Source organism: Temnothorax americanus, unplaced genomic scaffold, assembly GCF_048541705.1.
Source record: "Temnothorax americanus isolate GAGA-0224 unplaced genomic scaffold, ASM4854170v1 Scaffold17, whole genome shotgun sequence".
Classification (NCBI taxonomy): domain Eukaryota; kingdom Metazoa; phylum Arthropoda; class Insecta; order Hymenoptera; family Formicidae; genus Temnothorax; species Temnothorax americanus.
In genome coordinates, this window is record NW_027509307.1 from 3,376,453 (window position 1) to 3,399,068 (window position 22,616).

A 22,616-nucleotide genomic window follows, 5' to 3' on the forward strand; every position below is an offset into this window, starting at 1 on the left:
AAAAAGTAAAATGTATATTGTACAACAACGATATTTGAGAGTGATTCCTCCTTACTGCCGCGTGAGACGTCGTCACTGGAAATTATTTATAGAAACGAGAAAGCGGAAGAGAGAGAGAGAGGGAAAGCGAGTGTGAGTGAGCGAATACACGCGTACGTCATCAATATCGCCCGAGATATCGCCCTCGAACTATATGTGACATTTTTACACTTGGAACATTATCGACGTTGTTGTTACGTACAAGTTCCAGTTGAGAATAAAGTATCGTACAAATAAACAGACATTTCTTTTCATTGCTAGATTGAATTGCTCTATATAAGAAGTTACATTTTGGAAAAATTAATTATATAAACGAGAAAATTTTGGTTTTGCGGTTTGGTCGATATGCTGCGTCGATTATTTATAATATAAAACAATTTAAAAATGAAGATATTTTTGTCTTCATGTTTAAAATCTTTCGTGATGACCCGGGGGTCGGATAAGTTCTATTTCTGAAAATAATATCAAGACAAAAATATCTTTATTTTTTAATTCTTTTATATTATTAAAAAAAAATCGACGCAGCACATCCGACCAAACAGTATTTTCACGTTTATAGAATTGCTCGGTCGTACCGTCGCGATATCCTCTGCCGTCTGCCGCGTGTCTATTAACATCGTCGGGTGTACCCCTCGCACAGGCGCGCACGTGAGCCCGGTGTCGCCACCTGGTGCACCTTCGATCGTCGTCATGGAGGGAACCGGGAAGGGGACACGTCAACGTCAAAGTCGCGGAAAGCCGCTGTCGCCGTCGTTGTCGGGGAAAAATCCGTTTCGCCGCGCGATGAGGCGCGACTGGACGGCACTGCTACGCGGGAACGTCACGCGAGTCCGCGGATGAGAGCGAGGGTGTTGTGCGCGCGAGTGTGTATCCCCCGCGAGCGAGTTAACATGATCAGCGGCATTCAGATCGCCCTGAAGAATGCCATTGACGTGGTGAGTGATAATCGGTCGGTGGTGGCGACGGCGACGGGGTCTGCTGCGCGAATCGCGCAGTTGCGCTCCGCGATAACGAATATGCCAATGAATTTTCCTCCCGCGGCAAGAGAGAGAGAGAGAGAGAGAGAGAGAGAGAGAGGGAGAGAGAAACCTTGACACGGGAAAAAACTGTGATCGAACACGATATATTGACGGAAAGGAAGTGCTTGCGAACCAGGGCATTCGCGTATCGTAATGTATTTCCGCATTGAGTTGCTATCAGGGCAGCATATGTGGACCGGCAGTAGAGTCCATAAACAGAATTCATTTAAACCCGAACGTAGGTTGTACACTAGATTAAGGTTGCTCCTTTAAAACAGTATATATTCTCTCGCACATTCGTACATTTACTAAATTTACTTATTCCCGTAATGTTTTCACAGTTAGAGATGCTCTTCAAATTTTTTAGTTAAAGTATATCTTTCGATATTTCAGAGAATCGTTCGACACTTCTTTCAACTCCATCAGTGAGTCATAAACTTATACGATAAAAACAAAAGCAAATACACAAAAATAAATGGATGAAAAAAATATGCGATAAATCGATAGAATAAGGGTAAAATAAATATGAAATGTTGCAGTCGAGTCGGGCAACGTAAATTGACGATTCGGAGTTACCCGATAACGTTTATCACGAGTGCAATTTTACTTAAAAATGCTCCTTTTACGCGAGTCTAATCTCTTCCGTTCTTTTCTATATTTATATGATAAAAAATGCGATTGTAAAATTAAAAATTGCTTAAGTCAAATTGATCGTCAATCGCGTTTATATAGAAATTAAATTCATAATTATATATAATTTATATCTTGACAACTTTTTTTTTAACGCGTATTTGACTTACAATTAGTATTATTGATCATTCTCGACCTAATTGTTGATATATAATTCACGACCTTCTGATTAAACGTATATAGGAATTTCAAAACTGTCGCGCCCGAGACTTTTCCTATATACCCTTTAAACTTGTCGTTGAAAATCTCGTCAGATTACTCTGGAAAATAAATCCTACGTATTGCGCATATCTCGATTCAACATATTTGCTCCTGCGCGTTTCCAGATAGCCCCGCCGGCGACACCGTTGCAGGACTTCGCCTACCACTGGAAACAATTGATGAACTTCTACGCGAGTCATCTGACCGATCGCAAGGTGCCCGTGCAAAACACCGGTATACCCCGACATCTGGACGCGCTGCTGGATATCTTGTTGCAAGAGGAGAAGGAGGAGAATGAACCGGGGCCTTGCCTGGAGTATCTCTTGCAGCACAAACTCCTGGACCTCCTGGCGACTCTGGCCAGCGCGGAGACGCCACCCGGCATGCGAACGGTCTGCCTCGGGTTTCTGCGAAAACTTCTCGGCAGGTCAAAGTATCCCTTGTTGCATCACGCGTCCATCTACGCGCCGATACAACGATTGGTGGCGATCTGCAACGGCAACCCACCGTCGCCGATCGAGGCCGAGGAGGTACAATTAACGAATCGATTCACTGCGATCTATTACGACGCTGTGCGAGATACTTGGAAGAGTTTGGTCCAAATTCGTCAACAAAACGAGAAATTTACCGACCGCGAGGAATCACAATTACCTAAAGAGACGTTCCTTGCTCTGTACATAATTAATATTTTGCACGTAAAGGCATCGTCAATTGCGAAACGGACTTTGTGAAACAGATCACTTGAATTTTAATCGAAGCAAAAATTGTTTCTAGAAAAATTGGAGTAGAAAACTTTTATTTCTCTTTGCCTAAGATGAGTTTTAAAAATTATCATTTTCTTATATGTCAATTTCTATTAATGTTGATTAACTTCAATCCCGGTTTAACTTACTTCTTATCTTCTAATTATCTAATTCATAGAACTAGAAAGATGAAATGTAAGTTGAACCGACCGACTGTTCTTTTTTCGAAGAACTTCCCGAATGGTGTGCATATTGGTGCAATATAGGTTAGAGTGAAACAAAATATACTTGTCTCACTCTAAAGGTGCCTTTTCACGTTGACGCTCGACGCTCATTTTCTCTCGGCAAGCAAAAATCTTCAAGAAATAAATATCTTTTATATATGTATCCATAAAATATTATCACTTGAAGATATTACTTGAAAATAATTAATATTTTACGCCGAACATTAAACAAATTCAACTCTATTTCTTTGACGCTAGCGTCAACGCGAAATCATCACGTTCACGCTTGTTGATGCTCATTTTCAGCGTCTCATGAATTGGCACCTTAACTTATTACGTTACACCAATGTGCACCAGTTCAAGAAGTTCGAACAAAAAAAAATACTAACCTCGGTAATATATAAGGTATAGGTCGCGGCCTAAACGCACGGTGTAAACTAGGCCTATTAACGGTTATTCTCTCTCCATTCTTTTTCGTAATATTTGCGCCGATTTATTTCTTAATCGATACTTTTTATTCGGCTCGCTTGTCACATCCAATCGGCGCGTATCTGAACCGGCGATCTATTTGCTGCGCTTCGACGCTCGTTTACAGTTGATTTGAAAAATTTATACATTTACTTACGTAATCTGCAAGCGGCTCAACCGAGCCCGCCGCATCCCGCTCTGGCTCCGTAGCTCCGCGTATCCTCACTCGTCGTGGAAAACTTAATCCTCGTCGCTCCGTAGAATCGAGGAGACGCGGTAGCCAAGCCAGGATACACTTTCCAGAATTGGCGTTCACTCACAATCGCTCACAAACACTCCCGAGATTTCCACGCGTTCAACGGAACGCGAAACGAGAAGTTCCGAAAGTCGCGATCTCCGGCCAACTTCACTTCCCTTCGTGTCGTCGCGTCGGCCGGGCGAAGCCTACACGCACGGTGGCGGCGTGGTTAACCCCAGCGATTTCGAAGCGCGTATTTACGACGCACGTCGAGCCTACGATTCGTCCCGATGATGCACGGCGACGGGAAACAAGTCCCGGAGACGATCTCGGATAGGATATCGGCCTCCCCGATCGATCTCTCTTCGCTCCGCACGCAGATCTCGCGGAATCGCACGTCGACGCTCGCACGTCGCACGTCCGCCGGCGCGAAACGGTACGCTTCGAATGCGCGCTCGGCCGGTCCCGCGCCTCTTCGGGCCGCGCTCGGTTTCGCGCCACCGCGGCACCGATCGACGCGCGCGCGCGCGCGCCGCGTCGATTTCAAAATGTCGACTGTCGACGCATCGTTCGTCTTTCGAGGGAATTAAAGGAAGACCGATCGACACTTCCCGATCACTGTTTCGCGATTGTTCTCCTCGAGAGCCCACGCGCGTCACGAGACGCGCGCAGTGCGCGCACGTTGACCGACGTGAAATGAAATGCACTTCGAAAATGTACGATACTCTCGGCTAGCTTTTTTTCTCCCCCTCTATTTCGCTGTGCGTCGCGCGTCGCGCACACGACTGCGGCATTTCGCGATTCCGAAATCCGACATGTCTCGTCTCGATGTACATACTCGTTGTTCTCCTCGATAGCGTCCCAGGACGCTCGGCGATAATCACGAACGACGATCGGCTCTGTCTTGCAAAAATCGAGGAAAAATCGCGAGTTACGAAGCACAATGCGCGTACGCGGCGTCACCACAACGCGAGGTCGCGAGACGTTTGAGCTACGAATGGTGGACGGTTCGGGATAATCGGGGTTCGGTTAATCTCGTTTAGCCTCGGCCGCGCTCGGTATCGCGCCACCGCGATCGTGTTTAAGCGCGATTTCAAGATGTAGATTTAATTTTCGCTGTTGCAGCAAAATTACTGCTGCAGCAGCCGTATATTTTATATGAAAACGCCAGAGCTTTATTGCCCGTGGCCAATTATTCAATTTTACGAACGCGGAGCTTGCTTTGCTGAAGAAACTATTTTAGAAATAAATGAATATATGCAGATATATATATATATATATATATATATATGTACTTATTAATATCTCAGGAAAGAATTATGATATATAGAATAATTCTACAAAGCGAGACAATAATATTTGATAGATTTGTAAATAAGAAAACGATTATTTCTTACAATATATAGCTTCATATATACGGTGTTATTTACGCCTGCTATATAATTGCTTTTTCACGAAAGACATAATTATTCATTATCATTATTCATAAATTATTTGTGAATAATTTTGCTAATGTAATATTCATAAATTATTTCTCTTCCTCTCGTGCATAAATAATTTGCGAATAATTTTCTGAAACATCACAATCGCAGAAGTATTAATCATAAATCACTTGAAACAGTTGTTAATTTCCGAAGCGAGTGAATGGTGAATGTTTTAAAATGTCTGATATCTCGGGAAAGAAAAGACTCCTTTATTTTAATTTCTCTTCCTTCCCTCCTCGTGGATTTTTTCCACCTTGCTTGGAGAAATATGAATCTTTTGCCAAAGGAAGATAATCTATTCTCAACACACTTTGCATTGACGGCAAAAATATCACTGCCTTGATCACAAGATAAAAATTAATTGTCATAATAATTTGCAGATTCAGAGAAATTATTTTCGGCGAATAGAATTAGTGTATTCTTCGACAAATTTTTCTTTACTGTCCTCATCGAAATTTATTACGACGATCTAATCGCCGTCACCACTAATTATATCTCAAATTTGAAATAATTAGCGAGGTATCTCGAGTTCGCGTATTGATACTAAAATCACATGCATCATATTTGATGTATGTGCTCTTGGAAGGATTAGTATAAAAATACCGACTTTTTAGTTGATAGTAATATCAAAATTGTTTACACCGATCAATCGAAGTGCAAATATTAATATTTGCTAAAGAAATATCTGCTCTCTTTATAGGTGCAGTTTCTGTTAACGATCTGCTTCCTGGTGTGCAAATATCCTCACGTGACCAACATCATCAATGACGCGCCAGTTGTGCGAGTAGTCAACAATCCAGCCAAGAAAGATAATGAGAGAACGGAGATCCAGAGAGTGACGTATGTCCCGACTAGGAAGAGGAACAATTCCAATCCCTTGTTCGAGCCCTTGGACACCCAAGCGATCACGTTGGTCAGCCCGAATCTCTTTGATAAGGAACGCCGAAGACTACCACGTTCGAATCATGTTTTCAAGACGACCGCGTCGGATCCCGGACGCTTGTCCAGAAGATCGAACGAGTCCGTGTCCTCGAGGGAGGAGAGCATCTCGTCGAGTCCCCTGGCCCAAAAGTCCGTTTGCGACTCGCCCTCGTTGGACACGAAGAGCAACGGGCAATGGGAGGAGAAGAGCGGGAGAGACTTCTCCGGGAATAAAATCGACGAACATCTGCAAAACCTGCGCGACTTGCGGTTGGATACCGACTGCAGTGTCTACGACGACGCGAGCTACGTGGCGGATGATAGTCAGAGTTTAAAGTCGCCGAAAATGCCGGAAAAGTCTAAGTGTCTCTTACTGGATTCTCTGATGAGCTACTTAAATAGCGCGGTAAAGAACGCTGCGTCCTTTCTGTTAACAAAATTAACCAATTAGCTGATTGTAATCGTAAAATGTAATAATCAATCGTTCTTTCCCCGTTCCCCGTTTCCAGGACAATACCGTGAGAATACGAGCGTGCGAGGGAATAATGGTCCTGGCGTCCCTGGATGATCCCTCGTTCGCGCAAACGGTGGCCAGGAGCGAGCTATCGACGATAGTCTCGACACGTCTGGAGAATCTGTTCAACGCCATCCCGGCGCACGTGGACCACCTGGATATCTACAACGTGGACGTCACGTGGGGCCTGGACTCGCCGCTATGGACCCAGGAAAAAAAGTTTCCCGGTTGCCGGCAAGTGGCGGCATTCTTCGTGTGGTACGACTACTGCAACCAGCTGATCAGGGAAGCTCAGATGGAACTCGCCGAGATATTGGCGAGGACCATTCGAGTGATGTTCTTCGAGAGGATAGTGACGCCCGCCCTGGCCGATCACCACGTCGTACTTATCACAGCTCTTGTTGCCAAGTGCTTGAAGGAAACTACCTCCTCTATACTGTGCACAGGTATGTGCGCGATAATCCTAAAAACCATCTAAAACAAAATAAAATCTTTGGGAAGTTTGCAAGTTTTAATATATATATATGGCCATCTAAAGCCCGTATCAGACTACGGATTGGGATTGAGATTGAATTGAAATTTAATCAATCGGAACAGAGAAAACTGATCTCAAGTTTAGTAAACTTTGTTCTGATTGGTCAAATTTCAATCCAATCTCAATCCCAATCCGTAGTCTGATACAGGCATAATAGCAGTTTACAACGTAATTCTCAGCTAAAACTATTCTTAAAAAATTTATGTACCTCGAGTTTCAAAATTTTCGAAAATATATATCATTGGATTACCCTATATACCTTTAACGATTTTTCAGAGATGAGTTACTGGTTGGTCGGGCAAGACAGAGATTTGGAAATACCAAACGTGTGGACGTCGCCGGTATTGCACAGACTGATAGAGAACTGCTTCACGGACAGTAACGATCTCACGGTAGAAACGTTGAAATTGTTCGAAGAGGCAATAGACAAAAGAAATGAGCACATATTGCATTGTCTCTTACTGATCTATCTGTCCACGCGAGCGTATTACGATAATACAGCTGCCGATAGTGCTATCGCTTCGTGGAGCGACGAGGAGGACGAAAGAGAGAAGGAGAAGAAAGGATCTCTGGATCTTTCCTACGAGCAAAATCACAGCCGTACTTTGGCACCGAGTAATATCCACCGAGTTATCAATTGGTAAAATATGATCAATTAAGAATATTGCACATTAATAAAAAGATCTTTCATAAATAAGTGCGTAGGCATTAATTGCTCGAGTCTAAATGCAAATATGTGTGCCGCTCTTTATCTTCGGGGAATTAGATAAACGAAGAGCAAGAATGCAAAAATAACACAATGAAATGATCTTTGTTTCAGTTTCCTGTCGTTGATGCCGCGTTACTTGCAAACAGACCCGGACGTCAATAACTACGAGAAGTACATGCCAGCTTGGGAGCAGCAGTACACCTCGGTGCTTTCCGACTGCGCTCTGATGGCGTGGCCGTTGGAAGCGGTAATGGTAGACGACTCCGCGAGTTCCGACTCGCGACCGGAAGCCGATCATTGCTCGGGCCGATTTTACACGGGACCGTTCCTGAGCATGCTCTTCGACAAGACCAGCAACATGCCGAAACAGACGTACGAAGTCAATTTAGAGATCACAGGATTGATCTCCAGATTGGCGCTACTCCCGCATCCGTACCTGCACGAGTTTCTGCTGAATCCCCTGTTACCTCTGATACCCGGCACGAAGAGTCTGTTCTCGTGCCTACAGAAGGTTGTCAAGCAGCTTGTTAGCGAAATACCAAAGACACCGGAGAGTAAGACAATGCTGGCGGAGACCAGGCAAAGATTGCTGAGTACCTGTTCTCAAGAAGAGTGAGTGGAATTAATCCATTTGATCACAGATTGATATTTTTTCTTATTTTCTTGCACTAAATACATTCATAATTAATCTAAAACTCTGTCAAAGTAAACTCCTGCTTTTTTTAAAACTAATTGTAAGATAAAATTCTACTATCTGGTTTATATTCGTGAAGCTTAAAATAAAAAAAGTTATTTTTTAAACAATTTATACAAAATTACACATTTTATATATATATTATATATTAACTGTGTCCTTTTTTTTTATATGTTTTGTGTGTTTTAGGGAGAAAGAGAACATTCTATATGAAAGCGCCGTAGTAACGGAGGAAATTTGCAAAGATCTTGCAGCCATAGCATACGTCAAGTATCATCATTCTGTTTAGCAAACTTCTATTTGTTAGATAGAATGGCAATATACTTGTGAATAATTTATAATAGATATCAATACATCAAAATCATATAACTACTTGTATTTTAAGTAGCAAATACCTTTTGTGATGACTTTGTAAGATACATAAATCTCTAATTAAGTATGACGCAAGATACATTTAATTAATTAAACTATTATCAAGAATTGTATTTTATTTTATACTCTTTTATTCAAACCCTGATCCTAAAATATTGAGAGATAACGAAATACAAAATATCTGCTAAGTTAACAGAAGGCGACATTTTTTTTTTGCATTTTTCCTGAAGGCATTTTCGAAGGAAAATATTGATACATGTGAGAGTCGTTTTATCGCATTTTTCTCTTTTTTTTTTAGTCTCCAAATTGTGAACATAACCTATTTCACTTCAAACGCAGAAAGTGCAGTTAAATAAGTAAAACCTTAGGACTGTTAATTTTATTAATATTTTCAGCATTTTTGTTATTTTACTTTCTATTTTTCGTTCAATATCTGAATATTCTTATTTCGTTCCGAGTGCACAAAGTTCAACACAGTACAGCCACCCAATTGTTATGATAGCGACACGTGTATTTTTTGCAGCTGCACCGCTTGCACTTTTCATCTTTTCTCTTCTTTTCTCCAACGCTTAATCATACAATTATCTCATTTTAAGAGCAGTAAGTGCAATATAATGCAACGACGAGGAATCGAATGCAGAATCGTGTGTGATAGCAAGTGTCACTTGCTGCCGATCAGCATATATCGTCGTCAATGGAAACCTGGACTGGTTTCTTCACCAGATATATTATCGACGACATCGTCTCCCATTTTACTGGCGATACGCATAGAAATTCTTCGGTAATCAAGGTAAATTGCGAGAATCTATCGGCAAATGGAGAGCTGTATTTCCTGTGCAATTTCAAAGCGTGGAGAGGTCTCTTGGTTTGCTCCAACAGTTGCACAAGCATCCTGCAACATCTTGCACACACACGTGGCGCAACGAAAGGCAATACAGACGCGGATGTGGCTGAAGAGGTGAACAAATATTGTCAATATCGATTGGAACGGATTAGAATTTAATAGATTCATGCTAGCGCACTTCCATATACACTTCCATACATTTTCTGTGCTTCAAATGCAATACATACGTTACCGCATATGAAACGTTGAATTTCAAAAAACCATCCTTATCAAAAGTTGCTAAATAAATCTGATAATTTAGTGTTACGTCATATTCATGATTCATGATTACAAAATTTTTATATCTTGGCAGATCTTCGAACAGCTAATATCCAAGAGCAGCAGCTGGCCAATAAGAATACAAAGATGCATGTTGCAAAGGGAAAGGATCTGTTTGTTCTTGAATCGAGGAGACATTATTGCAAACAGTATAACCATGGCCATCGAGTGTGGAGTGACGTTCGGAAAGGCTAAATCGACCGGTAGAGCATTTACGTTCAAGTATCAGCCCGATGGACAGTCGGATCTTACTACTCAAAGGTTGCGTCTAATGAGAAACGTTGCTACAAAGGCGTTGAGTCTACACGGACATACATTGTCGACTGGGGAAATCTGCGCTGGCAGATATGCGTTCACCAGCAAATCAGAGGGATCGGTCGACGAAGGATACGAGAAGTATGTCTGCGGCGTTGTGAAGAATTCCCAAACGAATTTAAAAGAGACATGTCTTACGTGGGAGCAATATATAAAATGCAAAATGAACCAATTGGCCGAATTGAGCGAGCATAAGTTTATCGAGGGTGAGAAGAACAACGCAAAAGATTTCTTCCTGCGGAACTTAGCCAGTGCCATTGTCATTTTCGAATTAATGGCTGTGAAGCCAAGTCGATCAGTTATTATCGGGAATAATAATTTTCAAGGCGACAGGAGCATTACAAATACCAGAGGTATGTTTCATATCAGTAGATTACTGATTGTTCAGTGAATATTTTTCTGATACGTATTCTTATTGTTATATTCATCCATTTGCTTAAAAGGATTTTATTCAAAAAATGTTTAATCTTTGCGTCGATTTTATTTGACAAGTACGCATGACACACATACAACAATGAGAACTTGCAAGTAAAAATGATGTAATTATTGTAGGTGCGTCATTTGCGTTGTACAACACTGCCAGGATAGCGACAATTTTAACAAAACACGATGAGAAGGTATCGCGTGGGGATTATCCTATTTTGCCAGATATAAAAAATGTAGATTTCTCGCAGTTACAAGAAGAAGTAAGTCTGGTGTTTTTGAATCTTTTTTGATCAAGTTATTCTACACTTTCTCAATTTTGAGATTTTTATACTTGGAGAGAATTGCTTTTGTAGGCTTAATTCGATATATTTGTACTTAAAAAATTTTTTTTGCTGTTAAATTCCCCAATTGTTTGAATTTTGATTTTCTTTTTTAAAGAAATTGATTTATCTGCAGGAAGAATGGGAGCTCATATATAATTTTATCTTCGGATATCCACAAATGATAAACAATTGCCTGAAGTGCGAACCAAGTTTTCACATTTATCCGCAAGTCGTATGCCGGTTCTTATCACGATTATGCCAAAAGTTTAGTGTTTACTATCGAAGAGTCAGAATTTTGACGGTAAGAAAACCTCTAAAGAAAACTTTATGCCTATACTTTATTATATTTTTACATCAAATTGTGATTTTCAGGAAGGAGGTGATCATTTGATCCCCAAGATGGTTGCAAGATTGTACATGTTGCGCGCGTTGCAAGTTGTCTTTGAGAACGCGCTGGATATTTTGAGCATCAAGCCAGTATCGCGAATGTGAAATAATTTCACGCAGAAAAACTGATCAAAGGTTATATTTGGCATAATAAATGAAATTGTTACATTTCTATGTTTGAAACTGTACAACCTTCTGATCGTCTGAAAATATTTTTTCGAGTCGTAGTGCTTTACTTATTTATCTCTCACTTAGTTATCGCTTCTATCGAGCAATATTTCGTGGCTATTTCAATCTGTAATTTGTTTTTTGTTTGTTTTTTTTCCAATGTCAACGATTGGCGATATAAAGATTTTTCAATTATTTCTAATCGAGCTTGAAACTTTTCTCAGGAGTTACGAGTTTTTAATCACACCATAGTAACTCGTTTCAAATACAGAAAATAACGTGCAGCTGAATTAAAGAAAATTTTGAAGTCTTTAAAGGAATCCTACGAGTATTGTTTCGCGCGGTCTTCTTTCTATTATACAATATAAAAGCACTTGACACAAAAGGTCCAATTCAGAATATGTTAATTTATGCGCTTCACATAATTATTTAAATTCACGTGTAAGAACAATGACCGCGCGTAGAGGTCAATTATACCTAATTTCTTAATCTCTAACAATTTCCAAATATTCGTATTTCAATGCATCCCTCAATTCGACGCGCCGAAAGAACGGAGTCTCGGGCGCGCTCGGCCGCGTTCGGCTCTGCTCCGCTCAGCTCGGTTCAGCTGCGCTCGCGGAGCGCTCGTCGTTGCTCGTTCCGCTGGGAAGACGACGACAGCGGCGACGCTGGGCGGCCAGCTGTTTGTTTTGTTTTCGGGCATGAGATTCACGTGACAGCCGGCGGGGTGTTGGTGGCGGCACGCGACTACCGCGGCGACGCTTGTTACGCGGGCGCCGATTGGCCGGGCGCGGCGGCAGGCGTGCCGCGCCGGCCAATCGCCGCGTCCGTAAGCGCGCGCGCCGCCGCCGCGCCGGAGCGCTGCTACCGCCGAGGTGAGCGTTTTGACATCGATAAATGCGTGCGAGTGCTCGCAAAGCGCGGAGGTGCCAAGCTGTCGCCCGCTCGCCCGCTTGGTAGTTCGTGCGTTCGTTTAAACCCGTTTCTCTTTCTCTCGTCACCGCGTTAATCGTCCGCGTATACCGTCGCGTCATCACTCCGGGGCCGAACCGTTTCTTCTCGTCGCCGTGGCCGCTCGCTCCGTTCTCCATTCGCGTTTCGGTATATTGTTCGTTGTCTCCGATCAGCCCGCTCCCACTTCGCCGCGCCACCGTGCGCCCCTCCGCTCCTGTGGGAAACCTGTGAGTGTGAGCGAGAGAGCGTGATATAGCGAGTCTAGTAGTGCTGGGTAGAGTGCCGATCGTTCCACGCAACGCAGTGAAAACAGGCACCGTTTTCTTCAGTGTCCTCACCCCCCCTCCCCGCCTCTTTCTTCGTCTCTCCACCTCGTCTCTTCTCTCGCACCTATCTTCGGAGCGCTCCTCTATCGCCGCCCGCGATCCGTGCCAAATGTCATCGGGCGGATGTTAGGCATATATACGGGCGTTATACGTATGCGTACGTAAATATACACAGGGGCGTGAATGTATGCATACGCGTACGTATTCGTACGCGCGCGCGCGCGCGCGCGCGTGCCTGTAGAGAGACGTACGCACATACGGGACGGGGCGCCCCGTACGCGCGACGACGAGGGGACGACGGGATTCTCTCAGCTGGCGCATTCTAGTGGACGGTCGGGTAGAAAGTGCTGTTGCGCGAAGGCAGCTCCGGCTGCCCCTTTGTTTGTGAGTTATCAGCTGGCGCGTTGCTCGCGCCTCGCAACGATAGCGGGGCCCCCGGCCGGGGGCCCTCGCGGCTATTGTTCGCTACCGCGGGCCCGAATCGCGGGAGAATCCCCTCCTCCCCTTCCCCCTCCGCCACCGCCGCGTCCGCGCGAGAAATTCGGTCCTATTCGGAATCGCCTGCTTTCCGAAACACAATCCCGCTTCCCCTTCTCTCCCTCGCTCCCCCTCCCCCCCCTACCCTGTGCGTTCGCTCCGCGTTCAATCGTGATGACAGATGGCTTTTCGGTTAACTTCAAGTGCGATTTCTTTCAACGGAAACCTCGCCTCCCCGCGGCGGCCGTCGCGAGACTCCGAAAACGCGGGGGTGTCCGCTCGGGGAACGTTTTCGCGGCCGTGGAGGGAATCGACTCCGAATTTATCGAGGAACGCGCCGTGTGAAACGTGAAAGCGAAACATCCGGCGTGATATACGCCGAATACTGTAAATTTCCTGTGTCCATTTCTATCGATGCAAATTAAATCTCGATTTAAACTACTTTTTATCTTTTTCCTAATTCTGAAAATATTTTTCCAATTCTAAGAATTTTTTTTTCTCCAAAAAGTAAGTTAAATCGAGATTAAACGTTTGTTCGATCGAACTTGGCGCGCGCGACGTGAAGTTTGCCGAATCTCGGACAAGTCTGTAAATGCAACGACTTGGCAAAGAAAGAGCGATTTCTCAATGTTGACGCCTTGTCGTTAAGAATCGGAGGAAACGGGGGAGAGAAACTTGTGTGTTATCAAAACTTTGTCTGGATGAAATTAACCTCTAATTCTTGTATCGCAATCGCTTTGCACTAACCGCCTTATCCACTAACCACGCATTCTTCGCGTATCACGTAAACTAATTTTGTTCTCCCTTTCGCCTCTTTTTTTTTTTCTTTATAGGTCTGTTTGATTTAATCGCATTTTTCGTATGCTTTCTCTCCTCGCATTGTCTGAAATCTAAATGCGCACCCGTTTCTTTAAATGTAGAAACTGCAAAGCTGGAATGAGCCGAGCTTTTTTGTAAATAAATTATTTTTTTTTATGTATGTTCTGTATTTAGTTCTTAACTCACTTCTCTGCATTAACAAGCCCACCTTTAATCCTCGATCGAGAAACCTGTGAGAATTTTATTTTTGAATTTTACGTAATTTTACATATTTTTAAAATTTTCAGGGACACGTTTCCGAAATATCAATTTATCCTTCTGCGTGTCTCCGTGACGCAAAAATAATTATTTAACTTTGCAATTTTTTAAATATTTCTTTTACATAATTCAACGCTAAATGAATTGTTAATCAATCGTTACTCAATTCATTTGGCGAATCTGAAACATGAATATTTCAGTTTGATATATTTAAATGTTATTTACGTTTTTCATTTTCTGATAACCGAAAGTTTAATCTTCCCGAACGTCAAAGCCGTGTGTCTTTCTTCGTGCCGTACGTGCCGCGATGCACACGCACGCACGCGGCGGGATGAATAATTTTGTGCTCTCGTTCTCTCTCGCGTAGACATTTATATACACACGTAGATCCTTCCCGTTAATCTCCGTCGGAAACGTAAGTATATGACGACAAAGGATTAAATTCCCGCGCGTCCTCCCCCCGTCTCTGACTCGCTAAATAATCTCATTCCGAGGCGCGCGCGTAATAATAAATTTTCGCTTTATCGCTCTTTCTATACTTATCCGTCTCTCTCTCACTCGCGAGCGCGCGCTTTGCGTTTCCGTTTTACTCGCTGTTTATTTTTCTCGCGTTACGCGACCGCGCGTAGGCGTATATTCTCTCTTTCATTCCGTTCTCTCCTCTCGCTCTTTCGCTCGTCGTGCGTTGTTTTGCTCCCTCTCCCCACCCTCTCGCCCTGTGTATGCGTGTGCGCGCGCGCGCGTGTGTTGCTCGCGCGATCGGCTTCTCTCTCGGCGGCGTTCGAAGCGCAGTTACCTCACGCGGCACTTTCGTATCGGTGGTATCGCGACGGTCGTGCGATACACCGTCGCCGTTTATTTATGTCGGGAATCGCGTGCACGCGAAATCAAAAGCGCCACGAGTCGCGCCGCTCGCGTCGAACGCCCCACGCGGACGCAACACGACGGTTGACGATAATATCGGCTACCCTTTTGTGATTTCGCAGTGGTAATCGCGGCTATATAAATGCGGTGAAACGCAAGTGAGAAAGGAGCACGAGGGAGCGGGGAGAGAGTTGCAAGAGGAGAAGAGCACGGTCGCGACGCAAGGGGGAGGAGAGGAATCAAAGACGACCGGACAATCGCGATCGAGGTGCGGAGGGCCACGTCGCGAGAGAGGAAAACAAAAAAGCAGCAACGCGCTTTCTGACGTTTAAAAGGACGCTGGACGCCGAGGGGAGCGTTCGAGTGAAAATTCGCGCGTTCCGAAGATCGATCGGCGATCGGGCGAAGACATAAATAACGTGGATTCTCTCGTCGACGAATTCATCGACGCGAAGGAGGGAACATTCGACGGAGGCCCGAAGCATCGAAAACTGGAATCGCTTCGCGGAGGCGACGTCATCGGCCCGAGCGAGAGATCCATCGGGGGACAACGATCGGGGCGAGGGGGGATCTGACTCGAGATATTCATCGATTGTCGTCGTTGTTGTGGTTGTTGTTGTTATTGTTGTTGCCGTGGTCGCGACGAAGGGACGACCATTCGTGAGTCAAACCGGAGCGGCGGTGTAGAGAAAGAACTTTTTCCGCGCGTATATCCAGCCATCTCTCGGCCGTCGCCGCCGCCGCCGTCGTCGTCGCTGTCGCCGTCCGCGGATTGGTGCGCGTACTTCTCCAGTTCCTCGGTGTGTGCGTGTGTTGCGTGCGTGTGCGCGCGCGCGTCGGTGTCGTCATCGTGTTGCTGTATCCGCACGCGCGCGCGCGCGCGTCCGAAGGTAGCCGACGTGCGGCGGAGTCGCCCGAGGCGAGGCGAGGCGGCGCGGCGCGGCGCGGCGCGGCGCGGCCGAAGACATCACGATTACGTATCTCGCCGGCTCGACCCTCCCCCCTCTTCGTTCTCGCTTGCGCGCCTGCCGTCGGTACGCCGCGCGTCGCGTGTGCCGCGTGCGTGTGAGGCTGTGCGCGGCGTCGTCGTCGTCGTCCGTGTGTGTGTCCCCGGCGGCACGTGTGTTGGCGCGGGAGCGTGCGGCAGAAGAAGGGGGAACGAGCGCGAACGGAAGCAGCCAGGATTACTCCAAACCGAGGAAATATGAGCATTGCTGCCCTATTGCAAGCCGCCGAGTACATTGAACGAAGGGAAAGAGGTGAGTACGTTGCGCCTCCTCTGTTTCTCTTTTTTTTTTTATAAATCGCGATCGCGCGCGTAGGAGCAAGCTTCCCGCGACAGCCGATTATAAATAAATGTATATAATAACTCCAGAAAAATTTCCGACTTTATAGGTTAATTCCGCTACGAGCAATATATATATATATATATATATACGATTGGTTCCTTTTAAATTCTTTCGAGTATAAAAGAAGTCAGAAAACTTTGGAGTACTCCTACTATTGTCTATGTATTATATATCGTTTCCCGAACGCGTTACCCGTTTCTAAAACTTGGCAACGTTTTACAAACTGCGCGACGAATTTGAATTTCCACCTGTGAAGTTTCGTGGTTCGATTACCGTCCGGATTATCCGCGTAAGTTCTCGGTCGAAAAATTCGGTCTACGATCTCACGAATATCCGATCTTTGTTTTCGCGGTGGATCGTACACGCCCCGCGCGATGATGATCTCATTTTATCATCCCACTTGTAATGCTGCTGCGTCGTGCGTATAGATCGACGTCCTCGCCGCGTGCAACGCACGTCGTTTACAACGCTCGCCCGCGCGCGCGCGCGCGCGCGCGCGCGTCTCCGTTCCTTCGTGCGTCGTATACCACGTTGGGAGATTTCCAATGGAGTCGTCGCGCACACGTGGGATCGCGCGAGGGGGACGCGAATACGAATCGCAGCGAGAAACGACGGGGCGGCCAATCGGCTCGTCGCTTTTCCGTAGGAGCCAACGATCGATTGGCCGCGCGCGGCGCGGCGTCCGCTTTTTGTCTCAACGCGGCCGAGCGTTTCCGCGTCCCGCGCGCGGGAACGGAAGATCGCGTACGCGTGCCGTGGCCGTTTAAATATTCACGCGTGACCGTTGATCATTCGAGAAACGGCAACGCGGTCTCGTAAGCGGCCGGACGTGACATTTCGCAGTTTGTCGTATCTTTGCGTTTGTACGAAATGAATTGAATAGAAATGACAACGTAGCAATGGCTGGCGTTTTGCCGAACCTCTGCTTCAGCTAAGCGCAAAGTAGCGATTAAGTGTAATTGGTTGGATCCAAAGGTAAGAACCAATCACGTTCAATTGCTACTTTGCGCTTAGCCAAGCGCAGAGGCTCGGCAAAACGCAGCCAATGATAAATCGAAATCAATCGTGTAAAAATTATATATATATATGTTTCTCGAACGATAACGGTTACGGCGCGCCGATTGTTTGGCCAGGAAGTACGCGCCCTGAAAATTCGCGTGTAAATTCTATAGGTACCTAATACTCGCGACCGCACTTATATGCGCATGAAGCTTCGATTTTATGAAACACTTGTAAAATAAACGTCGTTCGATAACGAAACGTTATCGCGCGGTATCGCGTTAAAGCGCAACGCGTGCCGCTCTCAGGAGCGTGCCGTCCCGTTTCTTGATGCGGTTTTTCGAGTCACTGTAAATTTGGGGCACGCGGAGAGAATCGGAAAGTTCGTATAATTAGTTCGTGAGCCATGAAACCGCGTCACGAAAACGGTCCGTACATTTTGCGACAAATGCGATTACGTTACTGGGAGAATTTTCGTTGAGACGAATTCGTTTCCACGAACGCTCGCAGCGTATATACGCGGTTTTTATGAAAAAAACGTTTGGTGAACGAACAAAATTAAATCTGAGAAAGTATATGATCGATCTGAGGTTTGTCTTAATTTGTTCGCGACCTCTTTATCTATGGAAATTCATTCTAGAGTCTCTATTTTTATCTGATTTCGAGTGTCTGTCGGTCTTAATTTAATCCCGGTCTCTATTTATATACAAATTTATTCCGATGCGTCTATTTCGATTCGTCGCGATGCACTTGCTTATTTCGATTTAATTTGACGTCTATTTTTAGAAACGTAAACGTTACAGTTATATTTCTAATGTTGTGCTCGATAAGAACCGGGGGATTGATGATGTGAGCTAATTTAACGGCGCGCGCAATCATTTGAATTCATGCGTTTCGCTTGAAAAATCGCGAGACGAGGCACAATTGTGCGCCTCAAATCAAACGTGACACGTACTTTCTTGAAACGGTATAAAATGTAGAACGATCTAAAGAAAATAAAACGTCATTTACTGTCAATATGCGTCTGTCTCGCACTCTGACGAATCTAACGAGCCTCGAAAACTCTCTTGTGAGTCATACGTCGCGAGTTTCTTTCGTATATCTAAATATCTGTATTGCTTCTGAGTGCAGAAATAATATTGGAGATATAGAGTTGGGCGTTACGGAGGATTCGCGATTGAAAACGACGATATGTAATTAAAGGAAACACTTTATAATTCGGAGATGAATGATTTTAAGTGTTTGTCAGCATTTACTTCGATCACATGAGGTTTAAGCCAACTTTAGGACGTTGTATATAATAATTGTATATAAATATGTAATTACGGTCTGCTTATCGATTTATCGCTTTCTGATTACAGAAGCTGAACATGGCTATGCTTCAACGATGCCAATACCTGACGATATGCGGACGATTACAAAGAGGCCAAAGACGAAGAAGTCCCAAGGCAGCAGGTTCGTGTGGTAAAATAGCTTTTGAGAGACGACACACGGAAATTTACGTATATAAAAAATGTGTACCGTAATGCAACGTAATTAGAGTAATATTAACATCCAGAATTTTTTAAAAGTCAAGAGATGTCTCTCTCTCTCTTGAACTTTATATTCTGGATGTTAATATTACTCTGATTACGTTGCATTAACATGAGTCTTTTTATAAATGTGCGATGCACAAACTGCCAGCGGTTTCTATAATAACAGTCTCATATTCGACTTCAAAGACCTCACAGAGAGAAAGAAAGGAATGTTAAACGAATTTTTCAATTTTTTGCATTTACTGTAATTCGAAAATATTTGCAAATATTTCAACAAAAGCTGAAACGTGCGTTTCAATAGAAGCATCATATTACATACTTCGACGCGATATACAATTTGATTATAAAGAGATGCAGATATTCAATCGCTCGTACGTTCAGAACTAAATGCGACTATTGTTGCTACACGTACTATTGTAAATTTTTATTGCAATTCCGAATAATTTGTAGCTAAAATATTTGCGATATTTTTATGCGCTAAATCTCCGTGTTTTTTCTCGATCTTATATTATGTGTTTATATCATCTGGGAGGAGAAATATTGTAGTCCGATTTGCATTTTTATTGGAAATCTTGTTCTCGCAAAATGTAATAAATGTTTTTATTTTTCTATTTTCAGAACGACTCATAATGAGTTGGAGAAAAATAGGTGAGTGTTTTGTGAACTATAATACAATTTTTAAGTTAGTTATATTAAAAAATGATTATAATTAACAACAAATAAGATAATAAAATTATATTATAAGTTAATAGTTGCAACTTATAATCACACATAATTACGTAAATTGAAATGAGTTATATTTTTCAAAAATAAATTATTGTCTTAATGATTTGAACGGTGAACTCGCTTTCACGTTAAATTTATGCGTCACAAGTAAATTTATAAATTAAATTTCAGAAATTAATGCGCTACGCTTAGATAAGATTAAAATCGGAATTTATCGGAAATATAAATTCGAGCAAGATTAAAATCTGTTGGAAATAAATTGGAATGAATATATAAAACATTTGGTATGGCAGTGTGACCTTTCGAAATTAAAAAAATTCTTTTAAAAATAAAAAATAAATATATCGGCGGCAGATACATTTTGCGTGGGCGAGAAAGACGGAGGCGGAAAGATAATTATGCGAGACACTTTTAACGGAACAATGTTAAATAAAATAAATAGAATAATATTATACGTTCGAAGAGCCGAAAATAAAAAAAGAAAACACCTTTTGGAAATACGCGTTATTGCGTTATGTAACGCAAATACGGGATGTAACAGGGAGCAGCGGGTTTTTACATTGGCCATTTCTGTGTCACGCCAGCCCTTGTGTAACTTTCTCTCCCCCTCTGATCCCTCTCCCCATCGTGAGCACTATTCGCACATAGGCTGCTTGGGTGTAAAAAAAATCGATAGTCCGCCTGCGACCATCTCGCTTTCTCTCTTATTCTCTAGAGCACCCCTTCTACCCTCTCTTTCTCTCTTCATGCACCGTTGACGAGCGAGTTTTAATCCCCCTTTTTCTCGAAATGCTTATAGCACGTCAACATTTTTTTGAAAGTTTTTGAAATTCTTTTACGGATTATGTTCAAGTGTAATGGGAGTTAAACAAATTTATAACAACATACGGTTACAACATTGTGCATAAAATATATAAAATATACAAAGAGTCTACCTCTCTTTTGATACATCTTATAAAATGCAAACTTTCTTGCCAATCAATCGTTGGATCAATTTTAATTTTTTGTTTTAGGTTTATTTCCTTGATTACGTGTTGCTTATCACATACATTACATTTTATATTTTAATATTCAGTAGACTTAAGATTATGACTCTTCCTAAATGTGAAATTTATATCACGAACTGTTCCTGTAACGTCTTATTCTATTTTAAAAGTAGTAACATTGTACGAATTTTCCAATTTCCTATATTATCACAAATTTATTGTAGCGTGAAAGAACATGAAGAGAAATTTAGACATTATTTTATAAAGGAATCGCGTTAATTCACGTGGTGCAAATTTCTCGATTATCAAAAGAGACGTTTATTTTATAAAATTCTTCATAATTTTTTCATTACTTTTCTTTAGAATTTTTTAATACTTAAAAATATTTAAAAATACTTAGGAAAGTATATAGTATATTTCCAATTAATGTTTTTTTTTTTTTTTCAAGACCACAATAGTTTGCAATTATATTTTATTGGTTTGTTTGTTTTGGCGTTTTGAAGATAAAATTAAATTTCGTCGGCCGGGGTTGTTTACGCGTCTGTATCAATGGCGGTTGGTGCAAGCGCTGCATAAGTATGCAGCGCGTGTGACAAGCATACTTACGCAGCATACAAAACGCGGAAGCCAATGGCATACTGTCCTAAATTTGGCGCGCGTCGCGCGGCAGAAATAAATCCATGGCGGCTCAAATCGTACTGCGCATTAAAGACCACGATTAGAATTATATTACGATCGATGATCGATGATCCCATCAGTCGTATAACGATACCGATTTGCGATCCAGTTTTTCGTAGCGATTTTTCTTTGACTTCCGGTTCGGTTGGTTATTCGAATTGATTTATATAAAAATATCGTTTAAAGCGTTATCATTGCACAAAAAAATATTATTCCAATTGGTAATTTGCTTAATTAACTGTTAAACACAATTGTAAACACGTTATCTTTTTTTAGATATCATAAAATAAGTTCAAAGTCAGAAATTTAAGATAACGTTCTTTTGCTGTGTATTTACCCGTAATTATTATCTCTTGTTTATCGTCATATATGATTGAGAATAGGCCACTGACCGATTTTGCAAACAAAAATTGGAAAAAATAGAACATGGAAGTATACGTTACATTTGATGCCTTGCGTTTAAAATTTAATATAAATTATTATGAATTGATAAAAAATCGAAAAGTTGAAAAGTTGCTATAAAGATTTGAAAAACGGAATCGAATTAATATAAATTGAAAGTTTGAAAGGGTTAAAATAACTTGCTTGAAATTAATTAATTTTCGAGGATTAGTGTTTTATTGTGTCATCAATGTTATCGATCCGATTGGCAAACAAAAGTGATAAGCAATCGCTCGGTTGTGTGTTATTTGTACGAGTCATTGTATAGAATAAAGCGGGGTTTTCCCGAACGTGCGTACGGAGAGGACATCAGGTCAGCCGGAAAACGAAAGCTCGACAAATGGCTGCGCCAACGCGAGTGAAAATGGCGCCGCTTGCGGCGCCTGAGGACGGATCCCTGTGGCCCATTTGAAATGCATTGAATTTTTAAGTGCCACCCTTTGTGCCGCTGCTGCCGCCGCGAGATAGCCAACTTCCGGTTCGGCTCCCCGCCACCCTTGCTATGGCTTTTCATAATTTCAACCTGAATTTAAACCTTTCCTGGACTGCTTATAGCTTAACCCTTTTATGAC

At 42.9% G+C, this 22,616-nt stretch overlaps 4 protein-coding genes across 10 annotated transcripts in view; 3 read left to right on the forward strand and 1 right to left on the reverse strand.

Moving 5' to 3' along the window:
• Positions 1-4,649, reverse strand: part of LOC143895906 (BRISC complex subunit FAM175B) — a 29,512-nt gene extending 24,863 nt beyond the window's left edge. Inside the window, exon 1 of one of the 2 annotated variants that reach the window (XM_077403386.1) lies at positions 3,542-4,649. In XM_077403386.1, the coding sequence (XP_077259512.1) occupies positions 3,542-3,576 (35 nt within the window). In that variant the 5' untranslated portion in view covers positions 3,577-4,649. The remainder of the gene's footprint in view (positions 1-3,541) is intronic. The other variant, XM_077403388.1, reaches the window with a different exon arrangement.
• LOC143895904 (FHF complex subunit HOOK interacting protein 2A) lies at positions 915-8,964 on the forward strand. The gene is made up of 7 exons (XM_077403384.1): positions 915-974; positions 2,075-2,479; positions 5,807-6,433; positions 6,537-6,987; positions 7,353-7,716; positions 7,897-8,397; positions 8,669-8,964. Exons 1-7 carry the CDS (start codon positions 930-932, stop codon positions 8,766-8,768), a joined length of 2,493 nt encoding a protein of 830 aa, XP_077259510.1. The 5' UTR covers positions 915-929; the 3' UTR covers positions 8,769-8,964.
• A 498-nt stretch (positions 8,965-9,462) lies between these two features.
• Positions 9,463-11,632, forward strand: LOC143895908 (DALR anticodon-binding domain-containing protein 3). Of its 2 annotated transcripts, none has more exons than XM_077403392.1 (5): positions 9,463-9,809; positions 10,048-10,681; positions 10,881-11,014; positions 11,193-11,378; positions 11,450-11,632. In XM_077403392.1, exons 1-5 carry the CDS (start codon positions 9,546-9,548, stop codon positions 11,567-11,569), a joined length of 1,338 nt encoding a protein of 445 aa, XP_077259518.1. In that variant the 5' UTR covers positions 9,463-9,545; the 3' UTR covers positions 11,570-11,632. The 2 variants fall into 2 exon arrangements, with proteins under 2 accessions (XP_077259518.1, XP_077259519.1); XM_077403393.1 differs by having other exon boundaries at positions 9,465-9,809; positions 11,211-11,378.
• An 885-nt stretch (positions 11,633-12,517) lies between these two features.
• The window catches only part of Mxd (MAX dimerization protein), a 45,616-nt gene continuing 35,517 nt past the window's right edge, over positions 12,518-22,616 (forward strand). Inside the window, exons 1-4 of one of the 5 annotated variants that reach the window (XM_077403423.1) lie at positions 12,518-12,813; positions 15,453-16,589; positions 19,040-19,133; positions 19,832-19,861. In XM_077403423.1, coding sequence (XP_077259549.1) covers positions 16,535-16,589; positions 19,040-19,133; positions 19,832-19,861 — 179 coding nt within the window. In that variant the 5' untranslated portion in view covers positions 12,518-12,813; positions 15,453-16,534. Of the gene's footprint in view, positions 12,814-13,104; positions 13,297-15,452; positions 16,590-19,039; positions 19,134-19,831; positions 19,862-22,616 lie in introns of those variants that run through there. The other 4 variants (XM_077403424.1, XM_077403425.1, XM_077403427.1 and 1 more) reach the window with 4 other exon arrangements.